The sequence below is a fragment of the Sebastes fasciatus genome, chromosome 23 (genome assembly GCF_043250625.1).
Source record: "Sebastes fasciatus isolate fSebFas1 chromosome 23, fSebFas1.pri, whole genome shotgun sequence".
Taxonomy (NCBI): domain Eukaryota; kingdom Metazoa; phylum Chordata; class Actinopteri; order Perciformes; family Sebastidae; genus Sebastes; species Sebastes fasciatus.
In genome coordinates, this window is record NC_133817.1 from 12,752,308 (window position 1) to 12,778,727 (window position 26,420).

At 38.4% G+C, this 26,420-nt stretch overlaps 3 protein-coding genes across 7 annotated transcripts; 2 read left to right on the plus strand and 1 right to left on the minus strand.

The window, feature by feature from the left end:
- The first annotated feature begins 446 nt into the window (after positions 1 to 446).
- arfgap3 (ADP-ribosylation factor GTPase activating protein 3) lies at positions 447 to 10,828 on the plus strand. 4 transcript variants are annotated; one of them, XR_012592605.1, is made up of 18 exons: positions 451 to 641; positions 2,777 to 2,895; positions 3,026 to 3,098; positions 3,201 to 3,332; positions 3,503 to 3,583; positions 4,186 to 4,279; positions 4,366 to 4,425; positions 4,531 to 4,577; positions 4,657 to 4,802; positions 4,932 to 5,063; positions 5,160 to 5,285; positions 5,562 to 5,714; positions 5,917 to 6,043; positions 6,292 to 6,379; positions 7,736 to 7,860; positions 7,953 to 8,166; positions 8,623 to 9,119; positions 9,807 to 10,828. XR_012592605.1 is itself a non-coding variant. In XM_074625023.1 (16 exons), exons 1-16 carry the CDS (start codon positions 573 to 575, stop codon positions 7,968 to 7,970), a joined length of 1,590 nt encoding a protein of 529 aa, XP_074481124.1. In that variant the 5' UTR covers positions 450 to 572; the 3' UTR covers positions 7,971 to 8,912. The 4 variants fall into 4 exon arrangements, 1 of the variants encoding a protein (XP_074481124.1); XR_012592603.1 differs by having other exon boundaries at positions 447 to 641; positions 7,953 to 9,138; positions 9,786 to 10,828; XR_012592604.1 differs by having other exon boundaries at positions 7,953 to 9,119.
- A 1,825-nt stretch (positions 10,829 to 12,653) lies between these two features.
- ikbip (IKBKB interacting protein) lies at positions 12,654 to 18,339 on the plus strand. Of its 2 annotated transcripts, XM_074625026.1 has the most exons (4): positions 12,664 to 13,130; positions 13,213 to 13,330; positions 15,869 to 16,090; positions 17,116 to 18,339. In XM_074625026.1, the coding sequence occupies exons 1-4, from the start codon at positions 12,937 to 12,939 to the stop codon at positions 17,674 to 17,676; spliced, it is 1,095 nt and encodes a 364-aa protein (XP_074481127.1). In that variant the 5' UTR covers positions 12,664 to 12,936; the 3' UTR covers positions 17,677 to 18,339. The 2 variants fall into 2 exon arrangements, with proteins under 2 accessions (XP_074481126.1, XP_074481127.1); XM_074625025.1 differs by lacking the exons at positions 15,869 to 16,090; positions 17,116 to 18,339 and adding an exon at positions 14,169 to 15,681 and having other exon boundaries at positions 12,654 to 13,130.
- A 200-nt stretch (positions 18,340 to 18,539) lies between these two features.
- Positions 18,540 to 22,717, minus strand: ckap4 (cytoskeleton associated protein 4). The gene is made up of 2 exons (XM_074625024.1): positions 22,207 to 22,717; positions 18,540 to 20,138 (listed from the first exon to the last, which is right to left on the minus strand). Exons 1-2 carry the CDS (start codon positions 22,570 to 22,572, stop codon positions 18,921 to 18,923), a joined length of 1,584 nt encoding a protein of 527 aa, XP_074481125.1. The 5' UTR covers positions 22,573 to 22,717; the 3' UTR covers positions 18,540 to 18,920.
- Positions 22,718 to 26,420: the final 3,703 nt, after the last annotated feature.

The window sequence follows — 26,420 nt, forward strand, 5'->3', positions numbered from 1 at the left end:
TATATGTATACATATATATATACGTATATATATATGTATATATATATATATACATACATATATATATGTATATATATATACATATATATATGTATACATATATATATATATGTATATATATATATATACATATATATATATATACATACATATATATATGTATATATATATATACATATATATATGTATACATATATATATACGTATATATATATATGTATATACGTATATATATGTATATATATATATAGCCTAGCATATCTATGGGTTAAACAGACAAACAGTAATTAAATGTATATAAACAAACAAAACACAAAACAATACTTTTAAGACTTTAAAAAAAATAAATCTAAACCCAACCGGAGCTTTAAATATCAGGGCAAACTACATTACCCAGAAGCCCTTGCTACAATAACAGAACCACGAGATCATTTTTTATCCAATCAGAGCCCGAGCAGGATGTTGACGTGTCGTATTCAGTTATTATTGAAGGAAAAACACAGCTTCATGCTACTACAGTAACTTCTACATTTAACCCACAGTTATTATTACTACCAACAGATATAAACACAATGTCAGAGCCTCACAAGCCGGATATCGCCGCTATCTTTAAGCGACTTCGTGGCATTCCTACTAATAAGGTGAGAGTTTCACACGGTTTTGTTTATAACGAGGAAGTTACACTGACACGTCGCACTTTGACACAACAACACACAAAGCTTCAATTTAACAGCTTAATAGAACAATCAGCTACATACATGTCGTGTTAATACTCGATCGAGTTGGTTGAATAGTGTCCTGGTGACATTTAGAGGAGGATAATCTGTCAGGAAACTTGTGAACTGTAAGCAACGTAAGCCAACTGATGACAGCTAAGCTAGGTAGCTAACAGCTAATTTGACAGTTGACTCAAAGCTGTTAGCTGTGTAGCTAAACTCACTAAAGCTCTTTAGTCCACTTTGATAAATGTAAGACAGTATTGTATTCATGCTGAGTGATATTCATAATGGAAGTATGCTTTTTTTCTTTACCAGTAAGAGTTCATTTCATTGTTAAATTCTCACCCACTTCACTACCAGCTGTTTGAATCAGCAGCCAGCCCATAAACACCCTTTATATTGTTTGCTTTATTGATTATAAACACATGATCTGGTATGAGGAGGGAGTTGAAACAAGTTCTTAACTGTTTCATTAAAATATAATAAAATATTATAAAAAAATATATATATTTATATATATATATATATATATATATATATATTTACATATATATATATTTATATATATATATATATATATATATATATATATATATATATTTACATATATATATATTTATATATATATATATATATATATATATATATATATAAAATAATATATTATATCAATATAATTTTACCATTATTTATATTATTTATAATAATATATAAAATAAAAATATGTATTTTATATATATATAATATATATTTATATATTATATATATATAATATATATACACATAAATATATATATATATATTTAATATAATTATTTAATGTTTATATATATTGAGATTATGTGTTTGTATACTGTGTTTGTCTAGGCTTGATTTCCGTTTGTTTTAAACTCCCTAGAGCCCTTTAGTCCACTTGAACACATGTATTGTAGACAGTATTGTATACTTGCTGAACTATATTCATAATGGATTTAAGCTTTTTTTTCTTTACCAGTAAGAGTTAATTTCATTGCGAAATTCAACCCACTTCACTAACAGCTGTTTGAATCAGCAGTCAGCTAATGTCACATGCACTTCAGACCTTCATGGTTATAAACACCATAATACATAATATATTACACATAATATAATATCTGCTTAAAGATTAAAGGTTAGTGCTCACCTACAATCTGTAATGTTAAAAAGCTCGGACCAAGCCAGAAATCTTGGTGTAGTCATGGACTCTGACCTGAGCTTTAACAGCCATATTAAGACAATTACAAAGACAGCCTTCTATCACCTGAAGAATATAAGAAGAATTAGAGGACTGATGTCTCAGCAGGATTTGGAAAAACTAGTCCATGCATTTATCTTCAGCCGACTTGATTACTGTAACGGCGTCTTTACTGGTCTTCCTAAAAAATGGATCAGACAGCTGCAGCTGATTCAGAACGCTGCTGCTAGAGTCCTCACTAAGACCAAGAAAGTGGATCACATCAGTCCAGTTCTGAGGTCTCTACACTGACTCCCTGTCTCTCAGAAAATTGATTTCAAAATACTCCTGCTGGTTTACAAAGCACTAAATGGTTTAGAGCCAAAATACATTTCTGATCTTCTGCTGTGTTATGAACCATCCAGACCTCTCAGGTCATCTGGATCAGGTCTGCTTAGTGTCCCCAGAGTCAGAACTAAACACGCAGAAGCAGCGTTCAGTTTTTATGCACCAAATATCTGGAACAAGCTCCCAGAAACCTGCAGGACCAGCTCCAACTCTGAGTTCTTTGACATCAAAGCTTAAAACTTTCCTGTTTGCTGCTGCCTATCATTAAACCAGATAATGATCTTCTATTTTAGCTTCTATCCTAGCTTTTATTTTTAATTTATTTCTAATCTTTAATGTTTTTATAACTGTTTTAATTATGTCTTAATGTTCTTTTGCACTTTGTCGCAATGTTCTTGAATGTTTCTGTAAAGCACTTTGAATTTCCCTGTTGCTGAAATGTGCTATACAAATAAAGCTGCCTTGCCTTGCCTTATACTGTATATTGAGGTTATATTATGCTCTCTTCCTCCTATAGGTTTGCTTCGACTGCTCAGCTAAAAACCCCAGTTGGGCCAGCATCACCTATGGTGTGTTCCTGTGTATAGATTGCTCTGGGACACACAGGTCTCTCGGGGTCCACCTGACCTTTATCAGGTAAATCAGGACTTATTTACATACAACCATTCGAGGTCACTGCCTAACCTTAACCATTCAAGATCACTGCCTAACCTCAACCATTCGAGGTCAATGCCTAACCTATTTCTGACATTGTTGTGTTACACAGGTCCACTGAGCTGGATTTCAACTGGTCATGGTTTCAGCTAAGATGTATGCAAGTGGGAGGCAACGCCAGTGCGGTCAGTACCTGAAAGCAGCACACTGTCAACAGATTTTAATCCCAGCATTGCGCGACATACATGTAATTAAACCTCTTGTCGTCTTTCCTGTTATCTGTTCAGATTACATTTTTCAGTCAACATGGGTGCACAACCAACGCTGCCAACACCAAGTACAACAGCCGAGCTGCTCAGCTGTACAAAGACAAGATAAAGACTTTAGCCACACAAGCCACGAGACGCCATGGCACTGAGGTAATGCAGACATGTTTGTTTACTGTCTTAAAAGGAAGGAAGCCAGAACTGAAAAATGATATAAGACACGCTCTGTCTTCCTTTTGTAGTTCCTCTTTGCTTATCACACTTTTTATCACTAAGTGCACCACAGATAGCTGTATGAGTTGTACTGCTCTTCTTCTGTCCAGTTGTGGCTTGACAGTCAGGCTCCTCTCTCCCCAACATCACCAGACGACAAGCAGGTGGATTTCTTCAGCCTGCATTCAAAGGTAGTGGGGTGTGTTTGCCTTGCCTAGGTGTGATTTTATCCACATACCTGCTGTGTGGATACCTATGAAGGACAGAACCTGAAAAAATAAATAAATACAAAATTAATAAATATATGAAAATATATTGAATGAATAGATAAATAAATAAATATGCCATTAAATGTACCAAAAATAATATTAAGAATAAATGTAGACATTAATTAATTGATCAAATGTGACATAAATTGATATTTGTGTTTTAATGTGCTTCTTTATTTATTTACCTTTGTATTACTCTTGTCTGTCTACTTTTATATTTAATTTTCCCATTTATTTGATGTTATTAACTTTGTATTTATTTTGTATTTATTTTAAAGTACAGGTGCGGATCAACGGACTGAAGTTTAATTGTTTCACAGACCTACAGAAATACAACAGAAATATCAATTTATGTCAAATATGATCAATTAATTAATGCCTACATTTATTTTTCGATTGTTTTCGGGATATTTAATGGCATATTTATTTATCAATCTATCGAGTCATTTATTCATTTTTGTTTTCGGCAGGTTCCTATTCAGTGATTAGTAATTTTACCACGTGTGTTTGTGTTTAATGCCCAGGATCTTCCTGATAATTTGAACATGGCCAAAATGAGTCTCAGCTCCTCCACATCAGAGAAGCCTTCAACAAAGGACAAAGAGGAAGACCGAAATGGTATTCACAAAATACAAACATCCACTAGTTGTGTTTGTCTCAATCCCATTTATGTGGCTCATCACATACACATTAAACCTTTTCAGGTAATCTAGATGAGGGTCCTAGTGTGGAGATGCTGAGTGCTTCTCCAAAAGCAAATCCAGGTTGGTTTATAATCTTCACTTTTAGGGTTCCTCACCTTATTTTTTGTATCTGAATTATTGCTAAAGTGTAGGAGATGTAACTTTACTGTCCTTCAACCTCTCCAGAGCTGTCCTCTCTTCTTAAGAAGAAGCCAACTACTGCCAAGAAAACAGTACGTACTCATATCGCAATTTTGTAAGTATGTGTGTTCACAGACTGCATTCGTTTTGTAAAAATGTGTCTGCTTCTAGTTGGGCTCTAAAAAGGGCGGTTTGGGCGCTCAGAAGGTCAGCAGTAAGAGCTTCTCAGAGCTAGAGAAGAAGGCTCAAGCTGCCGACAAGCTCAGAGAGAGAGATGACGGCACTACTGCTCCCAACTATCAATCTGACGAATCCATGTGAGTGTCTTTAAATTGTCTTCCCTTTTTATGCTCAATAAATGTATTTTTATTGTTTTGTTTCTGTTTTTGCTACTGTACTCTCCCTCTGTTTTGTCATTTTTTTAAACCTACATGTCCCCCTCTCAGCGTACCATCCCTCCGACTGGCCTGTAAAGATTTTGAGCAGCAGAGGAAAATAGAAGAAAAGAAGATGAAGGGATTAGAGGGGAATAAGAAAGTGCAAGCTGAGAGACTGGGCATGGGTATGGGCATGAGGAGGTATGAGGATGACGACACAACTGCTAGTCATCCTGTTGCTGATATATCTCGGTTTCTTGCTCTCATTATCACTGTGTTGTCGCCTCTTCTCTGTAGTGGAGTGTCTCACTCTGTGACATCAGACATGCACATGATCGAGCAGGAAAAGCCACAGGGGCCCAAGACCACCAAAGGACGACGGTTCACTGAGGACAATGAGGATGAAGGGTCCTTCAGCTCTAGGTCAGATAAATATTATTTCTGTTACTGCATTACTTGCAAATCAACTTAAGAAATCTTAGTCGACTAAGATGGTGCAGCCCTATTTTTTTCACATCTTGTTTTATCTAAATATATTGTGAATTAATATCAGTATTCATACACTGATTTGGCAATACTGTATCTGAATAAGTTCCTGGCTTAAAAGCCATTTGAATTTTAAAATCTGCTGTTGATCATGCTGATTCAGTTGTCACACATTTTTCAACTGACATTATTCTGGCCTTCTTCTTTCTTTAGGGTCATGTCCCGGTTTGAGGAACAAACAGAAACCTCAGAGAGTTTCTCCTCACGGTGGGATGATCAAAGCGAGGGAGGAGGCTGGATGAAGGAGAGCAAGAAGCCAGAGCCGGACTTCTACTTGACCCCCGCTATAACATCACTGAATGACAGGTAGGGTATTGTGTTGCAATGTAATGTACAACCTGTCGATGTCACCGTAACGGAGTCCTCATTACTTATTACTACTTATTGTTGTTGCCTGATAGAGTCGGAATTTAACCTTTTTGCTGTTAGAATATACAGCTATTGGTTAGTGTTTATTTCTGTTGTCATATCATGATTGTTTTCATTTGTAATCATTGTGTGTTATCAGGCACACAGCCAGAAGAAAACCAGAAGCCTTACCAGTGTCAGACTCAGGAGAAGCTCAGAAAAAGTTTGGGCAAGACGTGAAATCCATCTCATCTGACATGTACTTTGGAAAACAAGATGACTCTGAGGTACAACATGAAAACATGACCTAAACATGTTATGCATACTGTATATATTGTGTTGTGAATGATTAGAGTTGACTGGCATACTGTGTCTTTTTTATCGTACATGTTCAATATAGTGTTCAACGTTTTATATAAGTAATTCTTGGTACACATATCTAATCATGGATTAACCCTTGGATTAATCGTGATCACACATAAAAATGACTAAAACGTGAAAACTACTTGAGACTGTCTGTTTTTCTGTTCTTTAGTACGAGGCCAAAACACGACTGGAAAGATATTCTGGGAGTTCCTCTATAAGTTCAGCAGACCTCTTCGATGATCCAAAGAAACAGGCTGGTAAGAGACTATTTGTGTGATATGTTGGATTTATCAAGCTGTTAACTACACAAACTTTGTCCTAAATTACTTGTTTCAATTTAATGGCTGACCAACAATGTTTCATTAGAGCTGCGCTGTCTATACTGTGACAGACATAATGATACAATGAACTGTTTATTTTTTATTTAATTAAAGGTCTTTGACTCCAGGGAAAAAAAATGAAATGAAAATGCGAAATATTCTTTGCAGATTTTTCGCGTTCAAACCTTTTGTCAAAGAAAAACTTTTAGTTCATATGCTTCCATTGCTGGTAATAACAATAATAATAAGCTAATAATAATAATAATTAAGGCTGTACCGGATAGTTTGAAGCTTCATTCATAACGCTGACAATGTAATTATCGTTAATAATTGACAGAAACATTGCATGCAATAGTCCACCTTCTCCCTCCCTCACACACACACAGAGCGAGCGACGTGGCGCTTAGTCATTGTCTCTAGATGTAATGATTTCCAAAATTCACAACATGTTTTTATGTAACCAAATATTCTGCTACAATCCATATTTGTTGGCAATTAGCCTTTCAAAAACAACATTGTCTCTCTGCTCAAAAAAATATTTTCTCTGGTATTCGTAGTTTATGGACGAGAGTATTTCGGTTAGGCTGTTATGTTGTGGAAACGCTGTGAACACGCCCATTCAAGTCACATCACATGGTACACATGACATTACAACTTAAGTGGTCGAAACTCCAATAATGTAAGTTACATTATCCTTCAAATCAAAATATTAGTCAGTGCTGGCTGGTAACTGTGGTAGATTTTATTATTCTATGATCAATTTGTCATCATTTCTAAGCACGTAAGAGATGATTTCACAGTCTTACCATCATCACTGGAAAATGATCTCTAGGAAAGAGTGGTAACGCTGGGTAAATATAGTGAAAACCACACCCCTGTACCAATTACAGTAACCACAGTTTACGTTCTAGCAAATTTATTAGTGTGGTCATTCCTAAAGTCTGCACCTCCTTTGGTCGTCACTCATTCCAGTTGGCCGCTCCCTGTGACTGGAGCGAGTTACAAAAGCTGCTGAAACTCCACACCCTCAATCCAGTTTCCATCCTTTAATAACTCATTACAAGCAGCTTCTGATCACTGCACCTGCTTCTGAATTTGCTTCTCTGGAACACAGTGCATCTATTGTTGTATATACTGTGTCTAATATTGTTTTATTGCACTAGTTGTATCTATGTTTCTAATGTCTTCGTAATGACTGTCCTAGGATTCCTAAATCTGTTAGTATAAGTTCTGCAAAGCATGTTCTCCGTCTGTCTGCTTGACTCTCTTTTTTTTTTGTCTTGTGCTACACAGCGAGTTCGTACCGTCTGACCAACGTGCTGCCCAATGCTCCCGACATGTCGCAGCTCAAACTGGGAGTGCGCTCAGTCGCAGGAAAACTCTCCGTCATGGCCAGCGGCGTAGTTAGCTCAATTCAGGTCGGTCAGAAATATGGCAACATATAAACATCTTTGTCTGACAAACATAAAATTCACGTTCCAATAATGTGTGTCATTTCCTTGTTTTTCAGGATCACTACAGCTCCTGAGTCACGGTGTCTCCTCTTGGTTTAATCGCCCGCATAGTCGTCCTCTGTTTAACAGATCCCAGTGAGTGGTGGTCATTCGTTATGGAAGCAGAGAAGGGCAAATCTGCTCTATAACCCTGTGTATACATCCACAGTATATCTAATTTTTTTATTAGATCATGTATATACAACAGTTGCTGGAATCAAGAGGATCGAAGCACAATATTTTCAGGGGGATTGCGTTCCCCTGCTGGCATCTTGAAGGGAGATCTGTATAGTTCAGTTATGAAGATTATTTAGTTTGCAGTTTATTGCTTAATTCGCTCTTGAGGTCTTTGGGGTTCAAATATTTAGAAGTATTATATGTAGCAGAGGGTTAATTGTGTTTTGAAGGATGGATTTGATTCCTTTTAGTTGAGGAGGTCAAAAAAATAAATTGCAAGTTTTTAATTGGTTAATTGGTAACACACATCACATGCACTCTGTATTGTGCTTTTTTGCACATTCCCACAGGTGTGAAAGTGTCCTTTCTGTCCCCAAAGTGCACTTATGTTTGCTCCTCCACAGACAGGACCAAAAACCTGACAAAGAGGCCTTGGGGGACCAGATACAGTATATATATTTCTCAATCACGCATACAATCAGTTATAGAAACTGAAATAGGCCTCATTAGCACATAAGCTTCATTATCTTGTAATAGTTATGTTTTTCTTTTATGTTTTCGTAGGTCGTGCGTCTGTTGTTATAAAAGGACAAGATGGCATGAAACCTAAGCAGCTATTAAAAAGTCAGTCAGTCAAGGAAACGTTTTGGGAAATATGCTTGTTCGCTTTTTTGCCAAGAGTATGGTGAGAAGATTGATACCACCAATCTTCTCATCCAAGTGTATTCCTTAAGCAATCTACTCTATAGCATTAGAATGACCCTGCTCAATGTTGGTCAGTTGCACTATGTGTTTTTTTTTTCTCAATCCTGTTGCTTAGAATCAGACACTTTAAGGCGTTGTAATCGTTAAAAATGGTCAATATTGTAACCTGTAGATTAATTGAATTTTGAAGGGTGCCTTTTGATGATGTTTTGGTTTTAATTTGTAGCTGCTTTTTGTTGGTATTTGTGTTTACATGTCTGCTATGACTTTCTACACTGCCCCCTTTGGAATTAACTTTAATGGCACACACTTAAAGGGATAGTTCGGGTGTTTTGAAGTGGGTTTGTATGAGGTACTTATCCATAGTCAGTGTATTACCTAAAGTAGATGACGGTCGGCACGCCCCCAGTTTGGAGAAGCAAAGCAATGTACTGCTCTGGACGGGGCCGGCAGTAAAACATATTTTAGCCACCTAAAAGAAAGACTCACCTAAAAAAATCAATATCAGTTTAAATGTACGCTATATTTAGAATATTTTCATCGGTTTATTTTGCCGTGAGATGTTTCCAACAACTGAAGCCGTTATCCATGCTCTTGCCAAAGCAACCAGACCGCTGCCTTGCTCGGTTAGTTAGTTTGTCTTATTGTATGACTTTGGTAGGTTCAGATTCACCAAAGTCACACAATAACACAAACAAAGTAATCGATCGAGGCAGCGGTGGACCAGCAACTCCTGTGTTCTGCGAGGTAAAATGACAGTTTTTTCAAGGGAGTCTGGTGGCTTTGGCAAGAGCTTAGATGGAAACAACAGCTTCAGTTCCCCGTCGGAAAAGGCTGTCTTACAGCAAAGTAAACGGGCAAAAATATTCTAAATATAGCGTACACTTAAAATGATATTGATTTTTTTTAGGTGGGCCTTTATTTTAGGTTTCTAAAATATGTTTTGCTACCAACCCCGTCCACAGCAGTATTGTTCATATCCCTTTAAGACTCTTGGAGGCTATAATTTCCTGATGCGGTGGGACCTCTTTGTAGCTTTCAGGCCCCATTGCACAGCAATATATGTCCACTTTAAATATGAATGTAAACAGACAACTTTAAAGCCTTCATTTTTTTGTTGCTGTAACATACTGCCATGATCCAGGTCATATCTTTAATTCTGAGCTGGAAATCGTGCACAAATAGCACTACATGTGGTGCTATAGTGTGATTTGGGATTTGACATTTAAAAGCAATAGAAAAACAGGTTGATATGTGGTGATGGCTCTGGTGTGCTTTAGCATTTAGGTAAAGTTTGCCATGATACTAAAAATGCAATTTCAGATATCTAATTGCGCAGAGATTTTAAAGCCCTGATCGGGAACACAATGGTTATATTACTGAGCAATTTCTGTACTGTTTATGCTTCTCAGGAGTTGTATTGAGTTGTTAAATATGAAACACTAAAAGTTGTAGATCCTTCTATGACCAAATATTTGTTTACTCCATCACTCTATGCCTTAGTCCAAAGATCTCTGATTAACACGCCCTCATATTGCAATATGGTGGAGTCATCTGGTTATTTTTTTTGCACAATATTTGTTAGAAACTGCATGTGGCAGCTTTTGCTTGAATGTACTGTATTGCAATTGATGTTGCGTCCATGTTAAACTTTAATTTAGTTGATCTTTGTAAGATTGTTTGTGTCTTCTGCTGTTGAATATTGTTAAATGTTACATAAAAGAATAGTAGCTCATGTAATTTGCATGGCCCTTGTAGTTAATAGGACACGCTGACACCTCCTGAATACAAGATAGCATACTGCTGTGTAGACCCATTAAATAAATAATAATGGAATAACCAGAACTGTTCAATAAAAACTGTATAATACTGCTACATACAATGCTGTATATGGCTTTGGATTCCCATTTATAGAAAGCTACAGATAATCAAGTTTTGACATATTTTGACACTCAAAATGTAAGTAAGATTTTTTGGAAACATGCCAAATAAATGGCTTGTGCCGAAGCTCTTTTTGCCTGGTAATTTTTATGTCTCCACTGCACAGAAACGTGTGTTTATCTGTGTTTGATTAATCAATTAATCGTTTAGTTTGTAAGAAAATAGCAAAAAGTGTCCATCACAATTTCACTGAGTCCAAGTTTATATCTTCAAATGTCTTGTGTTGTCCTGCCAACAGTCAAAACCCCCAAAATATTAAATTTGTTATCGTATAAGACAGTGAAAAACAGCAAGTAATCACATTGGAGAAGCTGGAATCAGGGGATGTTTGATATATTTTGCTTAATAAATGACCTTAATTATCAAAATTGTTGCTGTTTAATTTTCTATCCACCGACTAATCAATTAATGGATTAATTGTTTCTTTTTCTACTTGAAAGACATCTTTAATCCACCTTCAGGACACCATTCTGGTAGTGGCTAGAAGGGAACCAGCAAACTGGGAAAACTCTCGCGAGATTGTTAAGGTTAGGATAGGTTGTCGGGCAGCAAGTCTCGCGAGAGTTGCATATATCAGATCAGATTTCGCAAATTTGCTGGCTCCCTTCTAGACAAGACCCAAAACATTCTGGCAGACGCTTACGTGGCTGGATGTGGCGTTTAGGGTGCTTCCTGTGCGGTCGGAATTTATGATCGTTTAAATTGGAACTTTTAGTTTAACGATGACACAAAGTTGCAAACTGACAATTTATTTTTATTTTTTCAAAACTATTGCATCTAAAAGATTAAAAGATAAAATATCAGTTTAAGGCAGGGGTCTGCAACCTGCGGCTCCGGAGCCACATGCGGCTCTTTAGCTCCTCTCCAGTGGCTCCCTGTGGATTTATAAAAAAAAATTAGTGAAAATTAATAACTGTTTTATCGTTTACATTTTCATTTTTATTTATCATTGTTGTAGGTCTATGGTACGATGGATACGATTAGGACACATTGAGAAAAAAAATAAATCTGAGATATTTCGAGAATAAAGTCATAGGTTTACGAGAAAAAAGGCGTATTATGAGAATAAAGTCATAATATAAAGTATTAATTTTACGTGTTATTTTCTTTGTTTTCTCATAAAGTTGTGACTTTATTCTCGTAATATTACGACTTTTTTTCTCTTAAAGTTATGACTTTATTCTTGTAATATTACTATTTTTTCTCGTAAATTTATGACTTTATTCTAGCAAACTTCTGACTTTTTTTTCTAGTAAACTTCTGACTTTATTCTCGTAATATTACGACTTTTTTCTCATAAAGTTATGACTTTATTCTCGTAATATTACGATTTTTTTCTTGTAAATTTATGACTTTATTCTAGTAAACTTCTGACTTTATTCTCGTAATATTACGACTTTTTTCTCGTAAATTTATGACTTTATTCTAGTAAACTTCTGACTTTATTCTCGTAATATTACGACTTTTTTCTCGTAAATTTATGACTTTATTCTAGTAAACTTCTGACTTTATTCTCGTAATATTACGACTTTTTTCTCGTAAATTTATGACTTTATTCTAGTAAACTTCTGACTTTATTCTCATAATATTAAGACTTTTTTTCTCGTAAAGTTATGACTTTATTCTCGTAATATTACGACTTTATTTTGTAAATCTCAGATGTTTTTTCCCTCAATGTGGCCCTAATACTCCGTCGTAAATTGTCTCTGGCCCTCACTGCATTAGACTCATATACTATATACTTAGACTATAAACTGTGTCACCTTCATCCCAATGCTCAAATGTTTTGCGACAGATTTTTGCCTAAAATGGCTCGTTTGATAGTAAAGGTTGCTGACCCCTGATCCCTGGTTTAAGGGCTATATTTGTTACAGTTTTTGTGTTTTTTAACTAAGCAATTCTATTAGTAGTGGTACATTACGAGTTTAAGAGGAGCACTTGAATGCGTCATTTTTCCAAGGAAACAGGGTGAAGGAAAAAAGTTGTTTTAGCGGCTGTACTCAAAAACACAGCTGTTAATTGTACTTTTTACGTTACTTTAGCGTCCTAAATTATGCATTTATCGGTGAAAGAAGTGTATTATTTAACTCTGCAACGTAACGACTAGCTTGTTTGTACTATTTTTTAACCGTAAAGGCCTGTTAAATTCCTTCAAAGTAAAAGTTTTCCAGTTAAAAAATGCCGACTGAGTTAAAACAGAGGAAGAAGTCTCAGAAAGTGACCGAAACGTCTTCAGCAAACTGCGAAGATGAGACTCAGAAAGAGAAGATTGAGGCTGGAAACAACACAGGAGTGAATAAAACATCTTCTAGTTTGGATATTAGGAGTTTAATGTGCTTATTGTCGCTGGCAGCATGCGGAGCTCTGACCTGGTAAGTCAACAGTGTATATATCTGCATTATGAATGTGACGGAGAGTCTGTCTCTACTAACTAAATGTCTCTCTGGGTTTCAGGGTGGTGCTACTACAGAATGAGAGGTTTTCTGAAATAGAAAACAAGTACAGATCTTTACACGGAAAGACTTCGAGTCTGTTCGACTTGGAGGAAGAAGTCCTGAAGGTTTCTAAGAAGGTACGTTTTGATTTATAAGTGGAACATATTTTGAGCTGCCTCTGAGGGATGGAGCTTTACTCTACAACTCTCGCGAGATTTTATGGTTATGATAGATCGTCGGGCAGCGAGTCTCGCGAGAGCAAAACCACAGTTCACATCACAGCTCCTAAACACATACAACCTGTGACAATGATAGATAGATAGATAGATAGTAACTTTATTGATCCTGAGGGAAATTCAAGTTTCCAGCATCACAGTTCCATAGTGCAAAACATGTTAGTAAAAAGGCAGTAAAAAAGTTAGTAGTGCAAAGTACAAAGTACAAAAAAATACACCAGATATAAAAATACAAGGAGATGAAGAAAACTGTTCAAACTGAATTTAGTGCAGGGTAACAGCTGTGATACAGGACTATTAAAAAAGTGAATATAGTGCAGAAGAGACTGTTAAAAATGAGTATAGTGCAGGGTAACTCCAGTAGCTTAGTCTATGAAAGTGCACTGTATGCATTATTATCTGGGGGTCACAAGCAGACTTTCATTTATTGCAAGGGGTCAAAAAGGTTGGGAACTACTGCCTTACATTATATAAAACCCTCTCCATGTTTAATTTTGTTTGTTTGTTCTTTGAAAATGTAAGAAAAACTGCTTTCAACTGAGCACATTCTTGCATCCCCCTTGCATCTGTAGTGTCCATATGTGTGTGCTCTTTCAACTCGTTCTCTTTTACAGTTCACTTATCTTGTACACCTTGTGTATGCATGCTCATTGTTTCCTGCTGTATCTATTATACATGAATACTGAGGATCGTAGAGCTCCCACAGAAACAGCCCTCCTGTTTTGTGTTGCGGCTGCAGCTTGCCGCCTCTGAGGATGACCTACAGGAGGCGCTCTCCACCGTCTCCTTGGCAACACAACTCCAGCAGGACATCTCCACCCTCCACGCTGCCGTCATGGCGATGCAGGCCGACGAGAACTCCGCCTCTCGTGACCTGCAGACAGTCAACGCCCACTTCCTCAACGTGACGGAGACGTGGCAGGAGCGCCTGGCCGCCATCACCTCTGACCTGACCGCCCTCAAGGCCGAGTCACGGGAAGCTCACGCCGGAGCCACGGAGCGGGTGAACGAGGCCGAGCGGAGGGCCCGGTCGCTGGCGGAGAAGTTGGAGGAGCTCGAGGACAGCACGAAGAGGAACGCCAGAGCATTCGAGCGCACGGAGGGAGACGACACCAAGCGGGCGCAGGAACACCTGGACTGGAACACCAAGCAGATCCACAACCTGGAGCAGCAGACGAGCAGCCTGAGCAAGAGGGAGGCTGAGCTCAGCTCCCAGCTCCAGGAGCACATTCCCCGGGCGCAGGAGTGTGAAGAGCACCTGCCCCAGGTGGAGGAGGCGGTGCGCTCCATCCTGAGGCTGGCGGGGGATCTGAGCGGGGCGGAGAAACGTCTGGAGGAGGTGACGCTGCAGGTGTTTGGGACTGAGGACAGCATGCTGAAAGCGCTCAATGAGATCCTTCAGATCAGACAGGAGATGGACACCCTGCAGGCACAGAACAGCATCCTGAAGATGAAGAATGAGTTGTCCGTGGTTAAAGAGGTGGTCCGTGAACTCACCATGGTGCTGAGGGGGAATACAGGCGACGGCCAAACGGACTCTGACACTCTGGAGGAAGAAGGATGGAATGAGGAGGAGGAGGAGGCGTGGGAAGAATTTGACAAAGATGAGACAACTCCACTTCTACTTGATGACCTCACGGAATGATGTCATTGTTTTGAGTCAACTAGGGAAAAGGAGTGACCCTGTCGTACTATTTGTTGTAAAAGGCTACCAAAGTTCAGTATTAATGCTTTTCAAAATCAGATTAATGTCAGAAAACTGGGATTATCATTACATAAAAGTTCCCTGGTTTCATCATGAACTCTGGCATACATGCACTGTAATACACAAGTACAATCAAGAATGTTTATTTATTTCATTTTTCTAGCAAAAATTCCCAACAATCTTTAGTTCTAGTTTCTGAATTTTGCAGGTTTGCTGTTTTTCTTTGTCTTATTCAATTGTAAACTGAATATTTTTAGGTTTTGGACTGTTGTTTGTGGGGAAACCAGGCAATATAACAATATATGTTGGAAATTTTTCACAATTTCTGATATTTTCTAGACAAAACAACTAATTGATGAATCAAGAAAATAATCGATAATGAAAATAAACGTTATAGTTGCAGCCCTAAACTTAATTTCTGTCAGTGCTACCTTAGATTTGGTACAATAATAGCTTTTGTAGATGTATGATAAATCATGTTTTTGATGACTATTAAAATTCCATCTTTTGTATTGTATTTAATAAAATGAAATTTTTTTATTAAAAAGGGCTTATATGTATTTAATCCTGTTGTGTACTGAGGCACTAGTTTCTCTCCTCTGTTTTTCATTAATGTAAATAACCTGATATGATGTCTTGTAACGTATGATTGCTTTAAATATCTAACACCTCCTGAACATGTAAACATACAGCTGTTGTATCCATCAATCCATGTGCTGTGTGTCCTGTTTCAGTGCGAGAGCGTCCAGCTGATGCTGGAGGGTCTCGGGGGTCAGCGGGGGGCTGTGCGGCCTCAGCTGGAGGGTTTGGAGCAGGACGTGAGCCGGCTGAAGGAGTGGGCCTCTGGGCTGAACGAGAAACGAGCTCAGCTTCAGAGCAGCCTGACTTTGCTGAGAGACGCCGTGGGACAGATTGAAGAGCGCACCTCAGCCATTGCAAAGGACTTAGCCAACAAGGTAGGCCAGATTTTGTTGTCTATATTGAAGTATTTGACTGTTTCCAGAGTCACTGAGAAAATTAGTGTGGGGGATTTCAGATGCAGGGAACAAAATTCCACAGGCACAAAAGTTTAGGGCTGCAACTAATGATTATTTCCTTTTCTTTATTTGTATTTCAAAATACGACATATACTACAAAATAAAATAGAATAAAAATAGGATAAAATAAAATAATAATTACGAAACAGATGTGAAAACTAATAATAATAAAATTAAAATAAGATAAATAAAAATAGGATAAAATAAAATAATAATCAACGAAACAGTTGTGAAAAAAAAATGAAAAACTAAAATAAAAATAGGATAAAATAAAATAATAAACAAAACAGTTGTGAAAAAGAAGAAAAAAATGAAAAAATAAAAATAGGATAAATGAAAATAGGAAAAAATAATAATCAACAAAACAGAGGAGAAAATGAAATAAGAGAGGAAAAGAAATAATTAAATAAAAGAACTGATTACATTAATATCAATTCATGGGATATAGTTGACAGATAGCTGATAAATTCATGTCAGAGATTATACAAACACCAGACAACAACCGGGTTGCATAGGTTCACACATCCAATCATCTTAGTTGTCACATCTAACAGGGATAATTAGAAATGTGTTGTATACCTCACCCATTTTTCCCATCTTTCTTGTGTCCTGTTTTTTTTTCTTCATTTTTACCTATGCATTCTCACAAAATATAGGAATATCAGCAAGTCATGGTAGAGTCATGAAGCCCAAAGACAAAAAAGAGACAAAAATTTAAAAAAAGAATGAAAAAATAAGTATAATATAAAAAATGATTAACTTCTTGCAAAAGTGAGAAAAAAAACAAGAATAAAAAAAAAATGAAATAAAAAAAAAAATGAAAATAAAAAGACAAATGTGAAAAAATATTTTTTGCTGCAGAAACCCTCTGAGAAAAATAAATTTTCCTGTTACTTTTTGATAATGGGTTTGTGATCCTCTGTTCTTCTGTATTCTCCAACTAGGTGGCGTCAGTGAGGACAGATGTGCGCCGGATGGAAGGCGTGCAGTCGGAGCTGGAGTCTCTGCTAACTCAGGTGGCCGAGCTGGAGGACAAGACCACTCAGGTGGAGCGCGACATGGTCAAACGCATCGGGGACGTGCTGACCAGCAGCATCGACCGAGTCTCGGATCTCCGCTCTGAGTCCAAACGCAACACTCAGGCCATAGAGCAGCTCCACAGGCGCCTCCCTGAACTCACCGCCGCTGACAAACAGATCTCTGAGCGCCTGTTGGAGCTGGAGAGCGGCAGAGCTCGTATGATAAGAACAGTGACCTTCGCCAGCGACCTCAAACCAAAAGTCGCTGCTATTAAGAGGGACTTTGGGGCGTTTGAGCCTCAGCTGTCAGACCTGACTCTGCGGATAGGAAGACTAGCAGAGGAGATCATGAAGAGAGAGCAGGAGGTCGCTGAGCTTAGACAGACTCTGGCTAACCTCACCGCAGTAGAGGGAGATTTAAGTGTTACAAGTAAACAGGTTAGTGAAATAGCTGATATATCTGGAGAGATGCACCGGCCAACATGAGCAACACACTTCAACAACATCAAGGTTCTCTTCTTTTGGGTTCTTTCTCTGCTACTACATCTGGTCAACTGTCACTCACTCGCACTGAAATAAAACTTTAAATCCAAATGAAATTAATATGAAACCTTGTTAACTAAACTCTGATCTAAAGCACAATTCTGGTAACCTTAACCCTAGTCCACTGATTCCCAACCTGGGGGTCCCGACCCCCACTAGGGGTCCCCAAAGCTTCAATGGGGGTCGCACGGCTTTCTTGATTTTAAGGGGTGTAAGACAGCTTTTTCTTTTTTTTTTTATTACAGAAAACACAATGATTCTTCAGGTGATTATACACTAATGAAAACATCGTTATCAATATTATATTATATTTCTGCTAATAGATCCCCTGAAGTGTTACACACTGTTCCTTTTAAAAGGGTCCATTAGAGTCCAAATGACTTCCAGCAAAACACAACTGCAGCCTCAGGTGTTCAACTCGTAAGAACACCTGGAAGAAAGAGGAAAATTACATGTTATGTTACTGCACATGTTTGCACATGAAAGAGCTTCAACACGTGATATATCTGTTTTACATGTCATAAGATTGTAAATAATGTGGTGCCGCTTGATGAATTGAGCTTCATGTGAGAGGTTTACTCAATAAATTCAGAATTATTTGTTGTATTATGCGATTGAGATGGAATTCATATTTGGGTTTAACCACATTTTTTGCAGCCCTTGGGTTTATCACGCCTATCAATAAATGTACATTTTCATTCCCACCCATACAACCAATGTATCACCAATGATGTAACAGTAAAGGCAGCTAAAGCAAAGCAACAAATCACCGTTTTAACCACCAAGAAATAATCATTCACAGATTCTTTAGTCCAACAAGAGTGTGTTTATTCTTGTAAAAAAAACAGGTAGTGAGTAAACAAAGTTGTGCTCAAAAAAGGAGCTTATTATTGCATTTGGTTGTTTTAAAAAAAACAGCTTTGGCATAGAAAATGTAACAGAACAAAACATTAGAAAAAAAAGAACTACAGTGCAGAATGAGTGTGTATTTAAATTCACAGATCAGCAGTACAGCTCCTGACCCAACTCCTCACATCGGCTACTTCTCTACTATAATGTGCAACGTCGTGACCATCGAGTTTGAGAAACAATTCTTCATGAAAACAGGAAAAAGTGTTGAATCATTATCATTATTGTCCATGTTTTTTTTTTTGGTATCCTGATGTCACATCGCTTATTCAAACAACCTACTTTCCCTTCTTGCCTTTGGATAAGCCCTCCAGTGTCTGTGTGGTCTCCTTCAGAGCTTTCTGGAGAGCAGCAATCGCCTTATCGTGGCCTTCTAGTTTGGCCGCTTTGGCCTCCAAACCAGCCACCATGCTCTTTAAGCTCTGCAGCTGCTCTGGCTTCGCGCTGCTGCTGCTGCTGCTGACCTCCAGAGCGGCGAGCCTCTTCTCCAAGTCAACCACCTGCTGACCCAGGCTCGAGTCCTTTGAGGAGAGCTTGGTCTGGGCGCCGCCCAGAGCCGCCATGTTGGACTGGAGCTCCCCCAGACTGCTTTTCAGCGCCTCCATCTCCTGCTCCACGCCACGTTTGACCTTCTCCACGGCCTGCCCCTGTGCAGCCAGAGCGCTGTCCTGGGTGTCGTATTTGGCGAACAGTGAATCCACTTTGGCGCCGATGTTTGATAGTGACGCTGACAGTGAATCGCCACTCTCCTCCGTTGATTTAACTCTGACTTCCAGGTCCTCTGATCTTTTCTGGACCTGACCAACTCCTTCATTCACCTGTCTCTCCACGTTAAGAATGGCGTTGGCAGCCTGCTCCACGCTGCTCTCCAGTGTCTCGCTTTTGTCCTTCAGAACCTGGACGTCAGCCTCTGCCACCGACAGCGACTTCCTCAGATTCCCCACGTTCTCTAACACTACTGACCTCACTGTTTGAACTTCCTGAGACAGCGAGGCTACCTCCTGGTTACGAGTCTGGAGCTCTGACCTCACGGCGCCCACCTGCTCCCTGAACGAGTCCGCTGAGGTGTCAGCAGCCGAATTGGCTGTTCTGATTTCAGTCACAGCCTCGACGATGGCAGAGAGCTCCTGTTTGATGAGCCTAGGGTCTTCCATGTCACCCAGGCGGGCCTTGAGGTCAGCCAGCTGGCTCTGCGCTTCGCCCTGAGATTCGGTGAACTCCGCCACGCTGGCCGTGATGGACTGACTCACCTCGGCCAGACGCTCCTCCACCGTCTTCTCCAGAGAAGAGAAGTCTTTCTCTCGGGCCTCCTTCACCTCGTTGATGCCGTCTGAAAGGTCCCTGAGCAGATTGTTCTGGAGCCTCTGGAGGGCCTCCTCCACCCTCCTCGTCTCCACCTCGCCCCTCTTCATCCGGCTGACGGCCCCCTCCAGCTCCACCCGAGTGATGCCCAGCGATGACTCCAGCCCGTCCACAACGCTCCTCAGAGACTCCACCTGTGCAACAAGACAGGAAACATCAGATTTTCATCCATTTTAACATCTACATATTATGATTGAACACCCTACATTATAATGCACTCCAATACAATAATTGCAACAAAACCATGTATGGGTCCAAAATGTCAACTTTTCAGCATCTAAGATACTCAAGCAAGTTTTTAAGTATTTTATTTAACTTTCTTAAAGGGAACTTATTATGTTTTTGTGCTTTTTTTCCCCATTCTTTAGTGTAATATAGTTTTTTTTGTGTGCATGTAAAAGGTCTGCAAAGTTACAAAGTCCACGCCAAAAAGAGTTACTCTCCCCCACAGAAACACTGCTCCTGAACTGCCTGAAATGCCTTGTTTGAAGTCCCGCCTTTTATTCCGTAACTTGGTGATGTCACAAAGTAACACATTTGCATAACACTTTCCTAGCGGCTAATGGAGCGGAGTCCGAAGAGATCGGTTCGGTTGACCAATTAGAGCAGACTGTGCTTATTCCTCACCAAAGTTCACTTGCTTACCTTTTCCGGGGCTTTCAATGACATCTCATGGTCTTCATCAGTGAGTTTAGTTGTCGATGAAGACCATGCGATGTGGTTAAGAGCTCAGGACAAAATGCCAGTAAGTGGATCTTCAGTTAACATTATTTTGGTAAAAGTACTATTCCTAAGGTCAAGAATGAACTCTTTTACAATACTCTTAAAAACTATATATATTTTTTTATAAAAATGGCTATTAATTAGAGTTTCTCTTTTTGTTTTATGCTTTTATTCATTGATTTATTCTAAAGAGCTTTATTTATTGAAGTTCATTATTATGATGATGATTAAGAATGAACTTTCACTCTCACTTTCGTCTCAATTTTGTAATTTGCCCTAGAACTTTCAAATATTACACTTCCTGAATATGCAAAAGGAGATATTTTGCATATTAAAATATATATTTTGTTGTATATTCAGTAAGTGTAATTTTTGAAAGTGTATGGGCAAACTCCGAAATAAAGTTTATTTTTTGTTATTGTTTTTTTTTTTTAAATGTATTTTATTGATTTCCAAAGTTTTTATCCCACATGAGTAAAAACATACAAAACATATATATTTGCCTTCAGTTTCAATTAACTTACTCAACCCCCAACAACAAAGACCCACTATTCATCAAATACTGCTTCAGGTGTGGGACGGAATAACATAAAATAACCAAATAATTGTATTAATTACTCAAGCAAAACAAAAGTAAATTACATAACTAAACCTTAGGAATAATGTGGCAAAAGTACCTTAACTAAAAAGGTCCACTTACTATTTTTTCCACGTTTTAAAAGAGTGTTTGACTATTGTGGTAAAAAATGGTGCAGGAAATGGATAATACATTTTATTTGGTTGTGTTTGTGGTATATTTGTTAACACTTTGGTGAATATTCACAATGCAATCAGGGCTCCTCAGTGTTACTATTATATAAGGAGGCCTGCTATTGTAGTAGTGAGCTCCTCCCAACCAAAGCCAACCAAGACAACATGTTCCACCTGAAAATTTGCATTATTAAAGCTGAGTCATCACAACTGAAGGAAGTTATACTGCTTATATGTGTACTTTACAGACTGGAAGTGAGGAGAGAATGAATGAAACAGACATTTTTTATTCATGCAAAAGATGAATGATGATCAGACATTACTGTTTTAAAACAAAAGGAGGGTGTCCTTTTTCCCTGCTATAGAGACAATGTGAACTCATCTTCTACTGCCCTCTGCAGCTTAACAATCAAAAGACAACAAAAGAAAGCATAACAATGCAGAAATTATTAATTTTCACCTGATCTCAAACTTTTATTGTTACTTTATGGGACTTTTCTGAATGAAAAGTATGCCATCACTGTGGCTCACCAAACCTGCCCAACCCCCCAAAAGTACATCCAGTACAGCTCTGGTTATGTAATGTCTAACAAAAAACAATGATGTGCATTGCTTTTTATGTGTTATTTCATTAGGAGTTGTGGAAAAAGTTTGTCACCCCCTGCTAAAACCATTCACACTCATAAATTACACTTTTCCCATCATTTAACTCATAATTTATCTCCCTACCTGTTGAACGACGCTCTCCATTTGTACGCTCAGCTTCGCGTTGCTCGCTGCGCTCTCCTCATGTCTGCCGCTCGTCTGCCTCATCTCCTCCACAACTTGCTGCAAATAGAAAGCAGCAAACCCAGCAGCGCCTAATAACGCGACGTAAAACACTGTGGTGGCGACGACACCGAGGCAGCTGCCCCCGGATCGTGGCCCCTGAGCCTGAGGTGCTGCACTAGTTCCGTTCCCGGTGCTGCTGCTGCTGCTGCTGCTCTTCTGCTGGGTCTTCTTCGACGCGTCGTCCGGGCTGCTGGACGCGGACGCGGCAGCGCTCGTCTTCTCGCTGGAGCTGCCGCTGCTCTTGTCCCGTTTTTTCGCAGTCATTTTCAATGTGCAAGCTCGCTGAGATAAATCAGAGTGTGTGTGTGATGTGAGAGGTTTCTGTCGTTGTGAAGTCGTGGATGGAGAGGGTTTTCCAGTAACTTGGAGCAGCAGCGTATCAGTGAGCGCGTCGTGGCTTTTTAGAGCGTTGAGGTATGCGGATGGGGGTTGTCCCATGTTCAACTTTATAGTGCTCTGTGTGGGTCTACTTTAATGACATAACAACACCAGGAAAACAATGAATGGCTTCTACTCTTACACTTTCATGATCATGCTGTTTTTTTTACATCAGAAGCTCGATCATAGTGTTTTTATTATGATACACCCAAAAACAAGAATAAAAGTTCCTGCAGAAGCTGGTGCAGCAACATGCAGTTCCTAAAAGATGGTTTATGCATCTTCAGGGAGATTTCAAAAAGCTTTATTTCACTTTTTAGATAACTAGAAGTGAGAATTTTGTATTGTAGTTCTTTGTATATATGTTTTTCCTGTATCTATACTGGCTTATTGTATATTAATATTAGGTTAACTTTACTTTAATGACATAAAAAAACACCAGGAAAACAATGAATGGCTTCTACTCCTCTTACACTTTTATGATCACGCTGTTTTTGTTTTTTTTACATCAGAAGCTCAGAAATCATAGTATTTTTTATAATTACACACCCAAAAACAAGAATGAAGTTCCTGCAGAAGCTGGTGCAGCAGCATGCAGTGATACTTGGTTAAAAGATGGTTTAGGCATCTTCAGTGAGATTTCAAAGTGGTGCACAGGATCAAAATTAGCTTTATTTCACTTTTTAGATAACTAGAAGTGAGAAATGTGTATATTCTTTTTACTTATATATCTATTGTTTGGTATATAATATGTTTTTCCTGTATCTATACTGGTTTATTTTATATTAATATTAGGTTTATTAAGTTTATTTGTACCGAGAATGTTATTATTGGGGACGTTTGTGAATGTTTGTTCTGTTGTTTCAAAATGAACAAAAAAAACAATAAATATAATATTGAAAAAGAAGTGAGAAAATATCATTATACTAGTATACTCTAGTGAAGGACCATCTTGGGGGAAAAATACACCAACAGTGTCATCATTGTCTAAAATGTATTAATCTATGTGATTGTGATAACAAACTGTCTATTATACCTCTGTTTTACTGTGACAAATGTTCATAAATGCTGTTACATTTCTTAAACACTGAAGACTGATGCAAACTTCCTGCAACCGGTTTTCTACTGAAGCTTTGCAGTGAAGCAGGGAGGGGCTGTTTCTTCCCCTCTTTGCTCCTCCTTTCATACGTGGCAGCTGAGCTGTTAGTCTGCAGGCTGCTGTTAACTCCTACAGTATGCATGGTTACATCTCCCCACTCATCACACACACACACACCAAATAAAGTAACACAGTTTGAATGTCCACTGACAAAGAAGTGAAAAGTCCCAAGTCGTTTCATTTAATTTAGTCGATTGGTCGACTAATCGGTTGTTTTGGTCTTAGTCGACTAAGATTTCTTTAGTAGATTAGTCGTTTTTATGCTTTTTCATGCTGAATGACTTATTTCCAGGGACTGTATGAGCTAATCTCTGGTAAACACAAGATTTAAAGTGGTGTGATTCTTAGCAGAGAAACTCAGTTTTACAGATCTGTCGATTAAATCAACTAATCGATTAGTCCAGTGGTTGTTCAAAGTAGGGTCCAGGGACCCCCAGGGGTCCTTGAGGGGGTTCCAGGTTAATATTACTTCTTATACACTTTATATTTATTACTCTGTTTTGTTTTATATTCTTATGTTATTGTAATTTTTTAGCAATCTCTGGCAATAGTTGTAATTGTTTTACAACCCTAAGAGGGTGTTTGCAAGTAAATAGAACACCGTGTCTTTTTATAGTAATTTCCCTTAACATTACATCAATGAAACAAACACCAAAAGTACAATTTTCTTTTTTGTGTGTTTGATTCTCAGTTCATTTATAATGGCCTTATTGTTATATCACCAATTGTATTGTTATAATGTTGTATAATAATAATAATATCCCTGTAAGACATTTTTTGAAATCCTCATGTGCACATTTTCTCTAATGTTTATTAGAAAATCAAGTTATTTTTCTAGTTATTATGCTTATTCCATGTCTTATTCTTGTTTTTATGTATGAAGCATGTTTGAACACTAGATGGCACTAAAAGAGCATTTTACGGTGAGAGAAAACACTGACAAGGCAGATTACCCCCTGAAGCCATGTCCACAATGCAGTAGCTAGACAATGACAACTCTTGCAGAAATCTCCAAATGTCAAAAGTTTTTGCTATCAAATTACAGCATGGTTCTTTCTATGGTGTTCCTCAAGGTCTTGGTGTCTTAATTTGGTATTTTGGAGGGATTAGTGATCATTTTTTATCAATTCTCGAGTGGTAAAAAAAGGTTAAATTTAGCACCAAATCTATGTAACAAATGGTATCAACCCAAAAATTGCTGCAACAACTTATGAGACATAATAGAGCATGGGAATGACCATCATATACTTTGATCACAATGTTCTAAGCCCTTATACACTTTCACAATTTATTTTAATTTAGAGGGACTGTTTGTAACTTCTTACACGTATAAATCACCCGGGTCGGTGTCCCATGCGCGCTCGCATGTGGCTACGCTGTTCAGACAAGACTCCAACACAAACTACATGGAAGCACCAAAACCGCAAAGTTATATCTAGTGAAGCCCGTCTGTTAAATAGTGTTGGCCGCGGTCGGAGGACGCGGGGGAGACCGTAGCTTTGGTCTCCAGGACCGGAGTCTCTGCTGTACTCTGCTCCTCTGCCTGCCTGCTTGCCTTCACTCAGCTCGCTCCACCTCACTTGCATGCACGCACACTACACACTGCAGACGACTTCGTAGCTCTGAGAATATCTAGTGAATGGACGTTTGTGCAGAAATAACTGCTGCAGCTCCTCCAGACCAACAGAGGTTTCCCGTGTCTTGTGAAGTGACAGGGCTCCGCAGCGAGAAACGTTATCGTCTCAGACCAAAACTCCGATGTCTTCTCTGTTCCCTCTGACCGCGGTCGAGAGGCTGAAGTAGTAAAAGCCAACACTGGGATTCAGCATTGATTCATGGAGAGACCTTCGTCGGGTCAGCTAACATTACTGCCAGGCAGGTGAAATATAGAGTGATATTGTGGTTTTAGCTGATGTGTGTCGCCTCACTGTTTTGAGCGATGCTCGTTCATGTCTATTTAGAACGAGCACAAGTGCGAACCCGACACTGACTTTCGTTGACTTAACGGCCACAGGTGTCGCTGTTTACAAGCATTTCTGATTCTTACAAACAGTCCCTTTAATTTCTTATTTATGACTAGCACAAGTTGACACAATGCTGAGCTGCATCTCAAATTAATCTTCAGGTTCCCAGCTTTCAGATGATGACTTTTTATCTACTCATGAACATCCCCTGTTCCCCACCCCTACCCCTCTAAAAAAAAGGGGGTATCCTTATAAATATAAATATAAATACCTTTACCCCAGATAATAATGCACACAGTGCACTTTCATAGAGTAAGCTACTGGAGTTACTCTGCACTATATTCAGTTTTAACAGTTTTCTTTATCTCCTTGTTTTTTTATATCGGATATTTTTTTTTGTACTTTGCACTACTAACTTTTTTACTGCCTTTTTACTAACATGTTTTGCACTATGGAACTGTGATGCTGGAAACTTGAATTTCCCTCGGGATCAATAAAGTTACTATCTATCTATCTATCTATCTATCTATCTATCTATCTATCTATCTATCTATCTATCTATCTATCTATCTATCTATCTATCTATCTATCTATCTATCTATCTATCTATC